The 18199-nt window shown below is 45.0% G+C and overlaps 1 protein-coding gene across 1 annotated transcript in view; it reads left to right on the top strand.

Annotated features, from left to right (window-relative positions):
* The window catches only part of LOC144763330 (translin-associated protein X-like), a 257896-nt gene extending 240402 nt beyond the window's left edge, over window positions 1-17494 (top strand). The window contains exon 6 of the mRNA XM_078648816.1: window positions 11158-17494. Within this exon, the coding sequence (XP_078504942.1) occupies window positions 11158-11637 (480 nt within the window). The 3' untranslated portion in view covers window positions 11638-17494. The remainder of the gene's footprint in view (window positions 1-11157) is intronic.
* The last annotated feature ends 705 nt before the right edge of the window (window positions 17495-18199 follow it).

Below are 18199 nucleotides of genomic sequence, written 5' to 3'. Positions count from 1 at the left end.
TTGATGCTGTAACAAACTTTTAATAGTTAAGTAGTGCAGCATTTGCCCTTTGTACAAGCTCAAGGACTTGTTGGCTACTTTATTCTATCCAGGAGAATAGTTGCTGCTGTAAAAAATAAAGCGAAGGAAGAAGGCATAATCCTCGTCTCTGTGTCCTAAACAGAATTGAATTTTACTAGCACCAAGGCGAGGCAAATTTTCATTATCCTTGAAATACAGTATTCGCTCCAAAACCAAAAAAACATTTCTGCTCATAACCAGTGCGAAAGTGGGTGTTGCTAAAACCATACCAGTTTACCAGTAGTTCTGTACAGCTGGTTTGTGCACTATTCCTATGCTCGGTGTGAGGCACAGAAATGTTTTCAACTGCCTGAGTGAAGTGGGAGTCCACAGGTGTGTCCTAGAGTGAGGCGCCATAGTGCCTCCATGTTCCCTCAAAAATTGTAAGGCACACAAAGTTGTTTGAGAAACAATTTCCTAAAGAAAGTCTGCATCCAGAAACAATGTGGAGGTAGTCAATATGCAAACAATAGCAGTATTGACCTTACATCCAGTATTTGCAGAGGAAGACAGAATGTGTGGCTGAAATAAAGTAGGAGTCTGCCATGTAAGCACTCTACCTGTGCTCGTGGCAATTCATGCTTGCGAAGGGACGTCGCAACTCCCATGGCCATGTTCCTCCTAATCACTAGAAGATGAGGCCTCATCGGAAGGAAGTCCAACAGAATTGTCAAGCCCAGATTCTGCTCCCTTACCCTCTCCCTCTCCCTCCAATGCTGTCTCAGTATCAGATTGTGCCTTGGAGCTCTCCTCCATTATTTGAGTTAGAGCCCCGGAAGCAGCCGTCCAGCGAGGCACCATCTCTGTTTTCAATCTAAAAATGTCTTGTTTATGTAAAATGTAGAGGTATTTGTAGAAATTAATGCTGTGTGCATGTGTGTGCAATGAGCTGCAATTTAATGCTGTGAGTGTAGTAAAGTGTAATCACAACCTTTTCAAAACACTCACTTAATCTGGCTCAACGCTGCAAATAACTTCTCCAAAAAAAGCTAAGAGAAAAGAACTAGTTCAAGTTCAAACCCACTCAACGCAAAAGCACATCATGGCAAATGTGTTCCCCGTGACGAGGGAAATGTCTTTCTTGAGATGTGTTCCTTGTTCAAGAGCAGAATGCTGGTGACTCTCAATGAAGTTAGCCATGTGCCCCCCTGCTTCTACCCACCTCAGCATAATGCAGTGTGTAAGCCCCCTTTAGCTGCTGTTCAGTTATCGTGAATTTCACATTTTACTTCCACCCAGCACTGAGTATAGGGTAATACCTATTCAGCCATTAATCATTTATTCACCTTTTCCAATAATGTCTTTTCAAGATTTTTACTATCTGGGTACCCTTGAAAAGCTACTTACAGCAAAAAAAAGAAAAAGACTACCACTCTTCAATTCTGTGGGATGGAAATCCATGAGGATGATGTGGTCGTTCCTGTAAAGTAAAACATTGGTTTGAGGTTGTGAGACAACTGTGTCGTTGACTCTACAAGCATATTTCTGTTTGGACTTACACATATTCATATTATCTCTCTCTCTCTCTCCCTCTCCCTCTCCCTCTCCCTCTCCCTCTCCCTCTCCCTCTCCCTCTCCCTCTCCCTCTCCCTCTCCCTCTCCCTCTCCCTCTCCCTCTCTTTGAAGCCCAGGTGGAAAGTATTTATGCAGCTACAAAACAATAATAAAGTGAAAACACACCACATTCCAGTCATGAATTACATTTTAATAAATGATTTGAGACAAAATGACAAAGATCCAATCAGTTGAACCAGAGTTATGAATGTTTACCGTTTTTAGTAGAAACTAGCTCCTAAAAGATCAAAGCGCCAACTGCAGACATCAAGTCGTGCAAGACTGATTTAATGTCGCAAAATATGGTTGACCGTGAAGGAGTACGGTTCAGATGCAAAAAATGGATTCTGCCCAGCTAGCGCATACCTTAGCACTTAGAACAGATTTTGAGAAAAACGTTCTGAGAATGTAAAGTTCAGCGAGGCATGGCTACAAGTGGTGTCCAAGGAGGGAACGTTGTTAGGGAGCCTTGGGTCTAAGCAGCAGTGAAGCTTTATATTTTCAAACGTATTCTCTTTTTTTGGAAGTCGAAAATCTCCAGCAGAGGGCTGCAGCCCAAGACAGTGCCATGAGGTCTGAAACCCCTTTAGCGAAGGACTGCTGAATAGGATTTGCTGCAGTGGAGAACATAGTGGGAAAAGCCACAATGTCTATCTGACCGGCGAGGCACCTTATGTGGATAGGTGAGCAGGTTGGCCTCAGTCTGCTCCTGGTTCTCAGAGCAGTTTTTGGTAAAACAAATTCTAAATTCAGATTTGGGTTTTGGCTATCTGGGCACCTTTAGCATCACATCCAAGGGTCCAATACTGGTGTGACACCACTTGGAGATCCAGGACTCTCTAATCCTGGGTCCGATGTGGTAAGAGCCTTTGGTGTCCCTGTGGCTCTGAACAGGAGGCCCTCAAACTAGCCCTTGGAGTCACTCTGGTGGTGCTGGGTTCAGGTGAAGATGTAGGGCTCTACAACATAGCTGACCTCTGAGGGTTCAAGGCAAGCTCCAGGCAGCAAAGTAGAGCTCCGTGGGGTCAGAGAGGGCCCCATCTGGTTCCTTGCTAGCAGCTCCGGTGGTCCCCTATGCATCAATTCCTGGATCCAGACCAACGTGTGCTGTATCATTCCGACCTTCCCTGGTGCCGATCCCAATGCCAACTCTCCATGCGCAATCCCAATTTTGATCACTGACACGGAGCCAGATGGGCATTGTCAAACTTCGACAGAACCTTTGCTTACTAGATCAGAGCCTGAGCCCTATTCCCATGGGCTAGGTCTCGGAGAGGAATGGGAGGGGTCACTGGACCATGAAGAATACCAGCTGTGCGTAGAGGACCCCAATGTGGAACGGTGTGAGGAACAGATACTGATATGCCTTCTCCCCTTAATGAAGCTACAGAGAGAACCTCATATGCAGTGGTGGTGAATAGTGTGGCTTCAGTTGTCCTTAGTAGCAATCAAGACCAACATCTTGACAGAGATGCTGCAAACGGGAGTCTCCTCATCTGAACACTTTCTCCCATCACTGATGCCCTCACTGATGTCCCGTTGGGGACCTGGTTCAAACCCAACACAGGGGCTCCTGTGCATAGGAAGATCGCCCACTGCCATCGCCCGCCCCGGGGGACACAAACCTCCTCACCCAGCACCCTACCCCGGAGAGCTTGATGGTCCAAGCCTCAAAGTTTCAGGACGCATCTCTACTGCACCAGGGAATCCATGAGGCTGAACTCTTTGGAGAAGATGTTTTCTTCTATCACCTCGCATTGCGATCCGTGAACACCGCATGCCTTTTGGAACGTTTTTCTCACACTCTGTGGGACATGGTTGCGCAAGTGCTGCCACAGGTCCTGGAGGAGGCACGAGCCATCCTCTCCCATGCTGTTGCAGACAGGATAGACCCAGCTAAGTGCACAATATGCAACCAACTCACTAGGCAGAGCGGTTTCATCAACATTGGGCCTGGGAAGCCACGCCTGGTTGAGGATGACTGGTTTTTCAGGGGATGTCCAAGCTTCCCTTATAGACATGCCATTCGATGGCACCCGTCTCTTCAGAGACGAGGCTGGTTGAACGCTGGCGCGCTTTAAGGACTGGCAGTTACTTCCAAGTCCTTGGTTCTATCTGCAGTCCCATGTCCAATTCAATCTGATTTTCACTCCTCTCGTGGCTACAGAAGGGGCTCCCAGCCACTGAGCTGCTCCCTAGCCTCTGTGTGGACGAGGGCGCAGTGCCCACAGACCTCGTGGGTCAGGTAGCCAGTGGTCTGGTCCCCACCCCCGTGCAGCTGCAGCCTTCAAGCCCTGTACAAACAGGGGCATCCAGTTAGCGGCAAGGTTTATCATCACCTGCTCCACTGGCAGTCCATAACATAGGACAGGTGTGTCTAGCATATTGTCTGTAGGAGCTACACCCTCCCCTTCGAGACTACCCCGCCCTTCACGCCCCCATCTTACAACCGGCTGACAGACGATCATCTATCCTTGCTCAATGAGGAAGTCATGACTCTCTTGGCCAGGGGAGCTGTAGAGAGGGTTCTGGTGCCAGAAGTAGGCTGTGGTTCCAATTTCAGGTATTTTCTTAGTCCCCAAAAACCCTTTCATCAGAGCTGTTCTGGACATAGTGCAGTTTTGTGGTTAACCTCCTGCATGGCAAGTCATGATATTCAGGCTATGAACCTGATGTTTCAGCCTCTCTCCTGGATTTTGGTGTGGCAGAACTTGAGGCAGTTGTGACTCATTGCCTCCTGCCTGTTACACATGCCCGATGGCATATGCGGGCCCTGCACTGAAATTTGAAGTTTCAATGGACACAGCATCAGGGGAACATCTCCCACATGGTCCAGATCAGAGAGAGAACTGCAAAGGGCCTACAGTGGTGGCTTACGAAGCTCGATTGGGTTAGCGGCAGACCCCTGTATCTTCCTCAACCAGATCCGACTGTGATGACAAATACAACACTCCTGAGATGGGTTGACCATCTGGGAGAAATGGAGATTCGAGGACTCTGGTCTCTGCGAAAATACCGACTCCACACCAACCTGTTGTTGAGCTCCGTACAATCCGACTGTCATTAAGAGCGTTTCTATTCTACATCAAGGGACGGCTAGTGCAGGTATTCGCAGACAACCCCACCATCCTGTGGTACTTCAACAAACAGAGTGAGGTGACGTTGTGGACCCTGCGCCTCTTGACATGGCTGGGACATCAGGGCATATGTCTGGTGGTTCAACACTTCACAGGTTCCCTGAATGCCAGTGCTCACAAACTCAGTCGTCTATGCCTAGCGGATCACAAATGACGTCTTCACTCAGCAGTGGCGCAAGGTATTTTTCAGCAGTGGGCTGGAGTTTTGGTTAGATGTATTCACCTCTGTTGAGAATCTGCAATGTCAGCAGTTTTGCACGCTGGAGTTTCTTAGGCACTTCTTGCTCTGAAATGCTTATTCTCTAGTATTGGGGTGTCTTTCATAGATTCACATGCCTGAATGATTCCCCGTCGTCGGAGTGGGAGTCCCATGGTACATAAAAAAGCAATAATTTGTATATCAGAAACCAAAACCCTTGGTAATAACCGACCAGGAAGTAAAGTAGCCCTAAGCTACAGTGCAGGATTGTAAAATCTGCAGAACATTTCCTCAGAAGACCCTCAGAGATGGGGAAGGTCGTCTTCTACTGTGGTTACAGAAGATTAAGGACCAGAATAATCCTCTATCTGAGGTAGGAAGTCTGGCTTCAGGGTCTACTATTTCTTCCAGAAAGAGGAAGATTGAGGAAAAGGTATCTTCTCCTAGGGCTAAGGTGTTGAGAAAAGCTAAAGATTCTAGCTTGCCTTCCTCCTCTACCGCAAAAAAGGCTTCGCCACCTTCAAAAGCCGGACTTAATACGCCCCCGAGAAAGTCTGAAAAGTCTTTATCATCTAAAAGACTATCACAGAAAAATTTACCTCACAAAAAGACCTCGTCGACGACTGCATCGTCGACAGCTTCTGACTACCGTCTACAGTGTTTCCTCCAAGCCGACGGTTACTTTCTTATCGACAAGACCGCAGATGATTATGTCGTCGGCTTCTTCACCATCGACGATGGTCTCCGTTTCAGTTAGACCCATCTCGTCGACAAAGATACTGCCATCAAGCGGCGACGCTCCGTCCTCGAAGACAAAAAAGATGTCGTCACAGAGCGCATCGTCGACGAAACTTAGCCCGTCGACGAAGTCATCCCGTCGACGGGTTCCTCATCGACGGAGATCACCTTGCTGTTGACGACCTCAGTCGACAAGGAATTTCACCGTCGTCGACAGCTACATCGACGAGAATTCCACCGTCGTCGACAGCTACATCGTCGAAGACTATATCATCGTCGAAGACTTCGTCGACATTGATCGACCCGTCGACGATTCATACAATATCCCCGTCGATGATACCGCCGACGGTGTGTCCGTCGACGCCTCTTCTTTCATCATGTACAGATATGCAGGTTTGGTCCGCTGCTCTGTCTGCCACCTCCTTTACCTCACTGTCGATGGGGGCTTCCTTATTGCAAAAAAGAGGCTCTACTCTAACGCCTCTATCACCATTGAAGTTGCCTGAGCAGCTTCTAGACTCAGAAGAGGTTGATGATCAGCAATCTGACGAGGATGAGAGGTTCCGGGCAGCCAGAAGTCCTTCAGAACTACTGAAAAAGTTGCAGGAGGAGGATCAGGAGGAATAACTTTTTCCTGAGCCTGTAGATCAGACCCCTGCTGCGGTACCAACAGCACAGATGCCGTTAGACCTCCTTAACAATCTACAATATATGTTGAACAACTATTACCGCCGGTTCCCTCCATCTGAATCGGCAAAGTCGCTTCCTGCAACACCCATGTCTCAAGCACCTGCTTCAACCTTAAGAATCCCAGGACAATCTTCTCCACCACCAGCACCTGACGTACGTTCCACAATTCCGCCTTCTCCGGCACAATCCCACCATACACAGGAGTATATAACCACCGATGATGACAGAGGAAGGAGAGGCAGATGATAAATCTGATCTGTCGGAGTGGGGCGATTACCAGGTGCAAACCCCATCACCTACTGCTCCTCATACTGCGGACTCTCCACCTGTGGACATTGGGGGATTCCATCTAGTAATGGAAATAGCAACAAAGAGGTTTCAAATTACTATGGAAGCTAAACAGGATGAACATTTTTTGTATGACTTTAAAGATCAGCCACAAAGACAAGTAAGGACAATCCCAATAATAGAATTCATTTGGAAGGAGGGCCTTAAAATCATGTCGACTCCAAATTCTCTACCCGCAGTCTTATCTCGTATAGACAAAAAGTATAAAGCGCCTCTCACATCACCTGCATGCCTTATAGGACAAGCTAAGACATAGTCGGTTGTCACTCAAGCAGCCCAGTGACGAGCCAGAAACCCGTCCTCACAAGTGACTGCTCCACCTGACAGAGATGGCAGACATCTGGGCTCTATTGGCAAGAAGGTGTCGACGATAGCAGCTACTACAATCCATGCGGCAAACTCCCTAGCAATACTAGGGAGATATGATAGACAAATGTGGTTGGATATGACACCATATCTCAAAAAGCTTCCGGAACCAGAAAGATCAGAAGCTAAGAAGGTATTACATGAAGGAGAGTGCGCTTCTGCGGAGATGATTGATGCAGCCGTAGATGTGGCGTCTACGGGCTTCCGACAATTGGCAGGGGCGGCAGTACTCAGGAGACCGGGTTGGCTGAAGTCAACATCCTACCGCCAGGAAGTGCAGGCAAAAATAATAGATCTGCCTTACGACGGAGAATTTCTCTTTGGCCAGCACATTGATGAAGCCTTGCAGGCCATAAAGAAAGATACAGAAACCGCAAGGTCGCTGGGAAACCTGCAGTTTCGCAAATCGTCCTTTCGTGGTGCCAAAGGACGTGGGTCGTATTCTTATAGAGGGGGCTACTCTCAACAACGCTTGTACCAATCTTCACAGGGAAACCAGCGATAACAGCTGTATAAGCAACAAGCATATGGACAGCGAGGCAACAACTTTTCGCATGGGAAAAAGAAAGTCCTCTTATCGGGGACGGGATTCCTCTAAAAGACAATGAGACCTACCACCACCTCTGATCAAACCAAAGTCAAAAGTTGGAGGAAGAATATCCCCTTACTTCTCAAATTGGTCCAAAATGACTACGGGCAAGTGGGTCCTGGATGTAGTGGCCAGAGGACACGCTTTAGAATTTGTCAAACCCCTTCCAAATTTACCTCCAAAAGGTCCACCACCAGCTCACCTCAAGGAGCTGTTCTCCCAAATAAATAGAATGATTCGGAAAGGTGCAATCAAAAAAGTTCCTCAATTGCAGAAAGGAAGAGGTTTCTATTCGAGGTTCTTCCTCATACGAAAGAAGACAGGGGAATGGCGCCCTATCCTCGACCTACGTGCCTTCAACAAATACCTCAAGAAACTGTCCTTCCGGATGTTAAACACTTCAAGAAATCCTCCAGCTTCTTTCCAAAGGCGATTACATGGCCACCCTCAACCTTCAGGATGCTTACTTTCACGTACCCATTCTCCCCAGGCACAGGAAATTCTTAAGGTTCAGAGTGGCTGGCAGGGATTTTCAATTCAAAGTTCTCCCGTTTGGGCTTCGTTCAGCACCCCGTGTGTTCACAAAAATATTAGCCCCAGTGGCGGCTCATCTTCGCTTGGAAGGCATTCAATTTTTCCCGTACCTAGACGATTGCCAAATCAAGGCCAATTCTTTACGAGCAGCTAAAGTACACGTTCAAAGATGCCTGTCGCTATTCCCGTCTCTGGTACTCTCAATCAATTTAAAGAAATCCCATCTTGTTCCATCACAGAGGTTATTGTTTCTGGGAGCCACATTAGACACTCAGCTCACTCAAGCCTTTGTCTCAAAAGAAAGACAACTCAAGATTTGCAACATGGCCCTCAGCTTGCGGCAAAAAGAGTAAATTTCAGTATGAACGTTCAAGTCATTTCTAAGGATGCTATCATCCTGCATCCCTCTCATACCCAACTGCCGTCTTCGGATGAGACTTTTCCAAGAGGAACTCAACCTCCAATGGGTGCAGGTCTCGGAGTCATTCGACGACGGGATCACCATAACTTACTGTACTTCTCTCGGAGTGCAAGCCCATACAACTCCAACCGATACCGAATCATCTGACAATGCTGAAGGGTCAAATTTGTCATCCGGACCCAGCTTCCTTGAAATTAGCTGCTTGGCTCCTCAGCACGTTGAATTCCCAGAGGATTGTCAGGAGATTTTAGCCAATGCTAGAGCGCCTGCTACTATTAAGACATACAAACTTAAATGGAAAAGGTTTTGTGCCTGGTGTCTCACGGCCAATTTACATCCACTCCATGCTAAACCAGAACAGATCTTACCGTTCTTTCTTCAATTGGCTAAATCGGGCTTGTCTCATGCCACACTGAAGGTGTTTTTGGCAGCCATTTCCAGGTTCCGTCAAGATGGCTCTAATTCTCTGTACTCCACTAGAATAATTCAACAATTCTTCAAAGGCCTATTCCGAATGTTCCCTCCTGTTCGGCGTCCACCTCCTTCCTGGTACTTAAATGTGGTGCTCTCTCAACTCATGTGTCACCCCTTTGAACCTGTTCATAAAGTGGACCTGAAATTCCTTTCCTGGAAGGTCTCTCTCCTTCTAGTACTGACATCGGCATGTAGAGTCCGTGACATTCAAGCATTCACCATCAAGTCTCCGTTTTTACAGTTCACTTCAAATTCAGTGGTGCTGCGTACCAATCCAAGTTACATGCCTAAAGTTCCATCCGACTTTCATCTTAATGACCCAGTGATTTTAAAAACATTCTTTCGTAATCCACAAACGGTAGCGGAGAAGGCCTTGCATTCCCTGGACATCAGGAGATGTCTTAAATTCTATCTTCAACGAACTGCTACATTGCGTAAGACAGATCAGTTATTTGTAGCATACAGAAGGATACATCAAGGATACGCTGTATCTAAACAGACCATAGCCGGCTGGGTGTCCTCAGCAACCAGTCTCTGTCATCAGCAAGCAGGAAGGCCATAGCAATCATTGCCAAGGGCGCTTTCTACAAAAGCGGTCTTCTCCTCAACAGCCCTTTTCGCTGGAGTACCTCCATCACATCTGCAGAGCGGCAACCTGGTCCAGCAAGCATACCTTCACCAATCACTACTGCTTGGATGCTGCCAGCGATGCAGATACTTCAGTGGGGCGAGCAGTGCTTCGCAATCTTTTTAAATAAGGTCAGCCTCTGTTCTCCCTCCTCCTCAATGCTCTTTTAGATGCTTATTTTACATGTGATAATTGTTTGCAAAGCATACGTATGCACTATGATACAAGGAGCGTCTATGAGCAGGATGGTGTGTACTGCTATCTACTCTGATTCAGGCATGTGAATCTATGAAAGACACCCCAATACAGGAGAAGAACAATAGTTACTTACCTGTAATCTGTGGTTCTCCAGTATTGGTGTCTTTCATAGATTCACGTGCACCCGCCCACCTCCCCTCAGAGGCTCCTCAGGCGATAGTGTTGGTTCACTCCTGTGCGAGAAAATCTGAGAGCCTGAGCCTCTGGGGAGAACATTCTTGTGGGTGTTGGCGCCTGATTGGCTGCAGTTTGGTCTATACAAAATGACTAGGATAGTCATGAGTGTGGAAGTTTTTTGCACTGTAGCTTAGGGCTACTTTACTTCCTGGTTGGTTATTACCAAGGGTTTTGGTTTCTGATATACAAATTATTGCATTTTTATGTACCGTGGGACTCCCACTCCGACAACGGGGAATGATTCAGGCATGTGAATCTATGAAAGACACCAATACTGGAGAACCACAGATTACAGGTAAGTAACTATTGTTCTTGTCTCGAGTGAAGCCCAGGCCTCCTGTATGTTATACCCCTCATCAGCCAGGCTAGCTTGAATGCAGTGGCACAGTAAGCCCAGGACTCACGTCTGGGCATACCCAGCGCATTTATGGAGAGAAAGCAAGAGACACACTAATGATGGACGGAATGCTGAACAAATCAAAACATTCACCCCCAGTCAAAAGATATGGGTTAAATCCACAAGTTCACTGGTAGCGTTTAATTTACAGACCCTGGACATAATTAGCAGTGGTAAAGTGTACAGAAACCTAGGGCACAAAATGGATGGTTCTAGGCAAAATGTCTGGGGTTGACACTGTAAAGACGGCCAGGTCCAACAACTCACATGAAACAGAATCTGTCACGCTAAGTCTTAACTATTCCCAGACCTCCAAAGTGAAATCCTGAGCTTTACTCTGCTGGACACAGACATATGTATGCGAATGTAAGACTGCAGCGTTCTCTGCATTATACAAGCTACAGCTGAGAGTTTTTTGTTATTGCATAGCTGGGGGGTTTTAGGTTTCCTCACGTTGGGTGTAAATACATGCTAAATACATTTTTTAAAACAAAGGCATAGTCCGCTACAGTTTAGCTTCATCTTGAGTGATTGCTGATTGGCAAGATTTTTGCTTACTTTAATTGCCTATTTTTGTTCCTTGACAGGTTCCTTCCGAACCTCCTGAGAAGTCTACATCAGAATCTCTTGAGAGGCCTGTGTGCAAGTCTATCCAAAACCGTCTGCCCAGTTCACTTGATAAGCTGCCATCTGAACTTTCTGATACTCAACAACCACCCTCTGTTTGGAGCCTGAAAGTAACACCAGTGGATTACTTATTGGGTGTAGCTGACCTCACTGGAGAACTGATGCGACTGTGCATTGGCAGCGTGGGGAACGGTGACATTGACACACCTTTTGAACTAAGTCAGTTTCTTAGGGAGATTCATGATGGATTTTCGTACATTGGAAATGCAGGACCCTATGAAATCTCCAGAAAGCTGTACACACTGAAACAGAGCCTGGCAAAGGTAGAAAATGCATGTTACACGCTGAAAGTAAGGGGTTCAGAAATCCCAAAACACATGTTGGCAGATGTTTTTTCCACCAAGGCAGAGATGACTGCACTTGAAGATTATGTGTCTTGAATATGTCGGTGCCCACTTTTCATGAAGTGCAAAACAATGTTTGTTTGCTCAATCTTTTATTTCTTTAGCTAGATCTCATTGTAACTTATATGGTTGTTTTACGCTTATTAGCTTACACATAAAGCCCAGAGCTGTATATTTTGTTGAACTATATTCGCGTAGGTAAGATGGATGGCAATTCTGCAAGTATTCTCCTGAGCTTTCAGTTTTTGTATTGATGTACATAGGTTACTGAAGCACTGATTATGTAATTTAGTACAATATATTATGAAAGAATATAGGAGGTAGTTGTACTGCCTGAAAAGTCTTTTCAGCCGTAGCAATATGTATGTTCATTGGGCAAATTCCTTGGAGTTTCATAATAAATATTGTGGTTGTGAATTGGTTTCAATTCTGAAGCATTGCTCGTTAACTTTCTTACCCTAAATGTTGTATGTTCTTTCTGATTTCTTTCAATGAGAAGTCTGAGTCAAACATAGTATGTATTTTAAAACAATCCTGTTATTCAAATTTCTGCACGGTCTCTAATTCTGTTCCCTGATTGTGTTGAAGGGCAAACAGTTTAATGTTCAGAATGCCTTTTTTCAAAATTTGGATTTTTATTTCAAAATACTGTTTTGTATGTCTCCTGTTCGCTTTTTATCTTTCTGGTAATTTCTGGTTAGATTTGATGCTAAAACTAACGTTTGAGTTTACCACAGACCTCATAGTGTTAATAAACAATTTTGTACTATTGAAATGTAGCTGTAGCTAATTTATTTCTACCAGACTATCCAGCCTCAAATTTAGATTTGAACCAAAGTCCTCCTTATTCCCAGCATGGATAACCATTTTCTATCTTTGTCATCCTCACAGCAATTTTGTTGTCCAACCTAGTTACGTGGTTAGCACTAGTTGAAATGATTAGTAAGAAAACCACCTCAAAACTACTTATGTCAGTCCCTACCTTAAAAAACCTATTATAAACTGGGCAAATGGAAGCATGTGATCAGAAGTTCGCGTAATGTCAAAAAACTTTGAGTTCTATTTTTGTTTTCTCCGAAAGCTCAAAATATTTTTGTTAAAGAAAATGGGAGACTGCTTTGAGGTTGTGTTTTTTGGGTAACTCGTTTTATTGGGATTTTTTAGCATCTTAGTACAGAATACAGAAAGAAAGCAAAGTGGAGACTCAAGCTGGAGAGAGTCTTTAGAAGCTAAACCCTATCAATTGCCTTCTGGAGATTGCTTTCTTTTGGTTGTCCTCCTTGTTAGTCTGGTTAGGCAGTATGATGTCTGTGGATTTAAAACTCACACCCAACTCCACATTGGGTTAACTTGAACAAGAAGCAAAGGGTTGCGTGACGGACCACACCTGATAGCCTACTGGACAGCAGTTGTGGGGGGGGTGAGAAGTAAACAGAGGTGTGGATCACTCTTGTGGGTCTTCGAAAAGTCAGGTAAAGCTAAGGAAGGCTAGCTCATGGGTCTGAGTACTATAAAGGTGAGATTGATATGACAAACAGTATGGCCTCAAAGCTAGAATATAAGCAACTCCATACATGCGGGCTGCTTGGGCTCCGGCAGTCATTGTACAGGTAATAGCCTCTGTGCCAGACCCATCTGGCTGTACTACATCTCAAATTTCCTGAGTTTCTTAAGCTTATATGTAGGCAGTGACATAAATATGGTCCCTAGGGTGGTTAGGATGCCCTGATGTATCCTTGGAACCTCTACCAGACTAGACACAGATGACTTCCTCTTGTAAGTAATCTAGCAATCTCAAAGCAACATGTGCATTAGAGAACAAATACCCTTTGTTCTGAATCATGATGCTTCGGCTCCTCTACATGCAGTCTTTCTTCACTTAATCAGGGTTCTTTCTACTTACATGTGGGGCAAAGAAAGTTTCTGGGAAAAGAGGCATCAGGTTTCCATTCATTGATCGTTTGCTCGTGTTGAGCCATTACCAGGAATCATCTGTCACTTTATGACCTTGTCCTTGAAAACCAAGATAATTGTAGCACCCGTCCTCATGTTAATCATTGAATTCTCGGTGTCTTCAGTTGTTAACATCAGTGGTTCCCTCCATGAGCATTCCCATAAGATAGGAAGGATTCTAAGGTCTATTTCTCCTTCACCATCTGGTACTCCCCTAACCTTCATATTTTTAACAGTTCTAGTTTTGTTTCCAATATTTCCACCAGCGTGTTATTATTCCTTTGTGTGAGAATCATTCTAACAACCTTCTGAACCCTTTTTACCTCATCTGTAGTTGTATGACCCCTTATTGTCCCACTTGCACAGCTGACTCCAGAGCGTGACTCTGCTCTAGAGTTTCCCCAGATTTCTGTAACTTGTCAAGTTTGGCATTTAGTATTGACTTTTTTTTAACGTCTGTTTATTGAAAAAACACTCATACACAGCAGGACACTGAGAAACACAGTTGTACATATAATATGAAGTGACACCGACATATACATTGTTTGCGCAATCCTCATTGGAGTCAATGCATCGTTGGCACTGTCATTTCCTGGAAATGTACAGTGAACAAATTGATAATATGCATGGCATAATAAAGTTCCACAGCCTCTGCTCTCCCCGCTAAGCAGGCCACTCTCCCAGCTCAGCCGAGTCTCTCCAGCCCCCCCCCCCCACATATCTTGGCCCATTCTCTAGGGCAGCCACGACTCTGAAATATTACCTCCTCTGCCACCAGTCAAGGTCCAACTCCCAGTCAATGACACTTGGGGGAGTTTATGCGCCCCATTTCCTTGCTATATTGCATTTTGGACCCCAGTTGCCATCGCCTGCCATATCGTCTGGTATCTAGGCCAGCTTTCTGCCTCTTCCATCATCCGTAGTTACCAATTAGTATCGACAGGCACCTGCAAAGACATGACACAGGACATTACCCCTACCACTTTGTGCCAGAACCGCTAAATCGCCGGACAGTCCCATAGGATATATAAAAAGTTACCCTCCTGAGCACAGCCTCTAGTACATAGTGGCGTATCAGCCTTTCCAATTTTATGCAGGAGGGTCCATGAATAATCCGTCTTATGCAGGATCTTAAGTTGGACCAACCAAAACCTGGCTTGAATAGCTATTTTGTGTGGCCTCTGAAGAACCCCCATCCAGTCATCATTATCAATGACGCATAAATCATCAGTCCAGGCATGTCTTAGGGCACCCAATAGATATGGGGAGTTGTTGACTAACTTCCGGTAAATAGTGGAGATTCCTTTTTCGATTAAAGGTTCTCTAAAGTCGTTTTTGAGGACATGCACATGCAGGACATGTCCCAGTTGAAGGTATCGCCAATGCTCATTCTCTGCCATCTTGTAATCCAGAGGGAGGAACTCGAACCTGATCAGAGACCGATCTCTCCACACATCGCCCAGATGTTCTATGCCTTTAGTCACCCACCGAGGGAAGCCCGTCAGGGTGCCCACCTCATGTAGCAGATCACTTCTCCATAGAGGAGTTAGGGCTGTGAGCCTGTCCATCCAACCCAGGCAGCCCAGTGTCTCCCTCCAGATTCAGACTAATTTCCCTGTGTGTGATGGCAATTGCTTTTGCAATAGGAGATATCCTTTTGCCTACCACTCCTCATCACTTCTCTGTCAACTGATAGGCCAGTTCCTGTCTGTCAGAGAAAACCCACTCATGTACCACTAGCAACTGTGATGCCCAATAGTACTTCCTAACATCTGGGATTGTTAGTCCTCCATCATATATTCCTCTTTGTAATTTGTCTCGCACACAGCGCACCGCCGTTCCATAAGAGCAGACCGAGTTCTTGGTCTATTTTACTGAAGAACTCCACTGGAATCGAATAGGGTGTATTTTGTAGCATATATAGAAACCGTGGTAGGGTCATCATTTTATAGAGCGCGGCTTAGTCTATCAGAGACAAAGGCAAGGTACGTCAATGTGCCCTGTCGTTGTGGAGTTGCTCCAGTTGGGGAAACAAGTTCCGCTGACTAAACATGTGCGGATTACGGGTGATGTAGACCCCGAGGTACTTGAAGCCCTCGGTCACAACCAGGGCCGTGCGTTCAGGAGAGAGCTGTGGAAACCGTCCCAACATGGTACAAATAATTGATTTGGACTTTTTAATACGGTAACCAGAGTAACAACCAATCAAAGATATTGAATTATCCTAGACACTGAAAACCGGGTCTTGCAACGTACAGTAGGACATCATCTGTATGTAGGGAGATGTGCTCTTCCCAGTCGCCGGTGGCTCTGATTCCCCATACCAGTGGGTCCTATCGAATCCAGGCCGCAAGTGGCTCAAGCACCAGGGCAGAGATCATGGACGATGTTTGGTTCTCTTCTGCAATTTAAAACTGTGTAATGTCATTTCGTTGCCCCGTAGCCTGGCCGTATGGGCCCGGCAGAGGAATTTCACCCACCCACATAATTTCAGTCCAAACCTTAACCTGGTCAACCCAGCGAAAAGGGCCACTCAAGGCCACAATATATCTTATAACATATTCCAGATATTTACAAAAGGGGTGCTGAAAAGCGAATCCATCTAAGAACAACCAATTTAACGATTACACACCTTGTAGCCATGTTCCTAAAATGTGTACAAATATAGATTATATCAGATTAAATTTAGGGAGAGAGGAACGGTGATGAGGAAAGCGTTAACAGGCAAATATGCCCAAATCACACCACTTAATATGAGTCAGACTGAAGTGCCCTAAATTGAAATAGAAGGTGCAGTGCAAACCAACAGAACCGTCCACTAACCTTGTAGAAACAATCTGTATTGTGATATGCGTACCACATATAATTTGGCAAGGATTAAAGGCACGTCATAGCCAAGGGCAATTGTCCTGTATAAATGATCTCTAAAGGATTAAAATCCAAATATCACAATCCAAACGTAGAAATTGGTGTAAGTGCAAGGCTGTCTGCAGTGGGGGACTAACCAATGCTGGAAATCGTACTCGTGCTGTAGGCTATAATTGGTGTGCGGATCCCAGGCTAGTGCGGGATGTAAGTATGAACTCCTCGTCAGGAAGCATATCCGCACTGCATGGGGAGCTTACATGATAGGACTGGCATAACGTTTTCCCTCGCCCGTTTACCCCCCTTCCTTTTTGTTTTCTCTCTTCCCTGTTTTCCCTCTTCATTCTAGACATGCAAAGTCTCAGGCATAATCTCTTGTGTCCTGATGATGATCCCTTGACCTTAGTCGGGATCGAAACATCGTCGACCTCAGTGTCTTGAGTACTATTGTTGTATTTATATTGTCTATAAGCAAATACGCTTGTATAATTGTGACTGTGTGGTCCAGCGTCAATTGACACCGGTAACTTATCACATTCAACCATATTTGGTTTGGTGCATTGGGGGGTCTGATAGATATGTCCTAACAAGGTTTAGGTTTGGCAGCTTCCACCGTTTGGTCAGCTATCCAGTGGTAAACGATTGGTCTACAGAACTTTGTCACCGCCCTTGTGACAATATATCACCACAATCAACAATTCATGTGACCTTATTTTGTAAATTTTACACAAGAGAAAGAGCAAGATGGATCTTGCTATTGCTGAAGCAAGGGGGATAGAGGCAATGTCGTCGGGCCTTTTTATATTTACAATTATTGGTAAATGCTTCTTGTGTGGGTGTTAGGACTGGTTTCCTGAAGAATATACTGCGAATAAGGAAAAGTATAATTGGTTAAAGCTTACTGCGAAAAAGTATATTATACTGTAATATTTTTTGGCGAGCTACTAATTTTTTAGTCACATAGTAAATAGTATAATGTATTTTGGTTACTAACTGTACAAAATGTTTCAAACTGTCGCTTTTATGATTTTAAATGACTAAACTCGAATAAAGTTTATTCTGATCTGACTCAAAATGTGTACTTTCACTACTCGATTACTCAAATGCCTGAGTTTTGGAAATTGTGGGATTTCCTTGTTTTTGCCCACTTTACTTTCTGATTGTGTTCCTTTGTTTAAGTAAATAAATAACTTAACTATCAATTTGGAGAACATAGACTTCGTTTTCATTGTAACTCTAGGTCATTCATAGTTTTCATTGTAACTCTAGGTCACACTGAATATTATCTTTTTGGAAAGGACCTGTGTTCAAGTTATATATACATGTTGAAAATGAACAGCAACAAAATTCAAATGAAACACAGATCTCAATTCGGCCTAATACCGACATCTATGTTCTACAAAACCTGCTGAGCTACCAAGGATAGACCGAACACCGTCTGGCTACTTCATCAATTTTGACATTTTTCCTCTGGATCTGAGTGAACCTGAGTCACTATCAGTCCCCTACAGATATCCAGTGGACTGTGTTGGAGCACCTTGAGCATGGAACAGAGTCGAGTCTGTTTGAGAAGGAACAGAGATGGATACATCGCTTGTCTAGCCATGTATCCGGGCTGAATGATGACATCCCCTGGAATACTGTAATGAGACGCTAAGGCTGGCCCAGGGATAACAATTATGATGCATGTCTCCAAATTCGGAATTTCCGATGCTTAAGGATCAGGGATTCCTTTTTCCAGAAAGGTACACGAGATCACAGACATGAATTAGTAACTAAC

Source organism: Lissotriton helveticus, chromosome 6 (assembly GCF_964261635.1).
Source record: "Lissotriton helveticus chromosome 6, aLisHel1.1, whole genome shotgun sequence".
NCBI lineage: Eukaryota > Metazoa > Chordata > Amphibia > Caudata > Salamandridae > Lissotriton > Lissotriton helveticus.
This window is presented reverse-complemented; position numbering and strand designations above follow the sequence as displayed.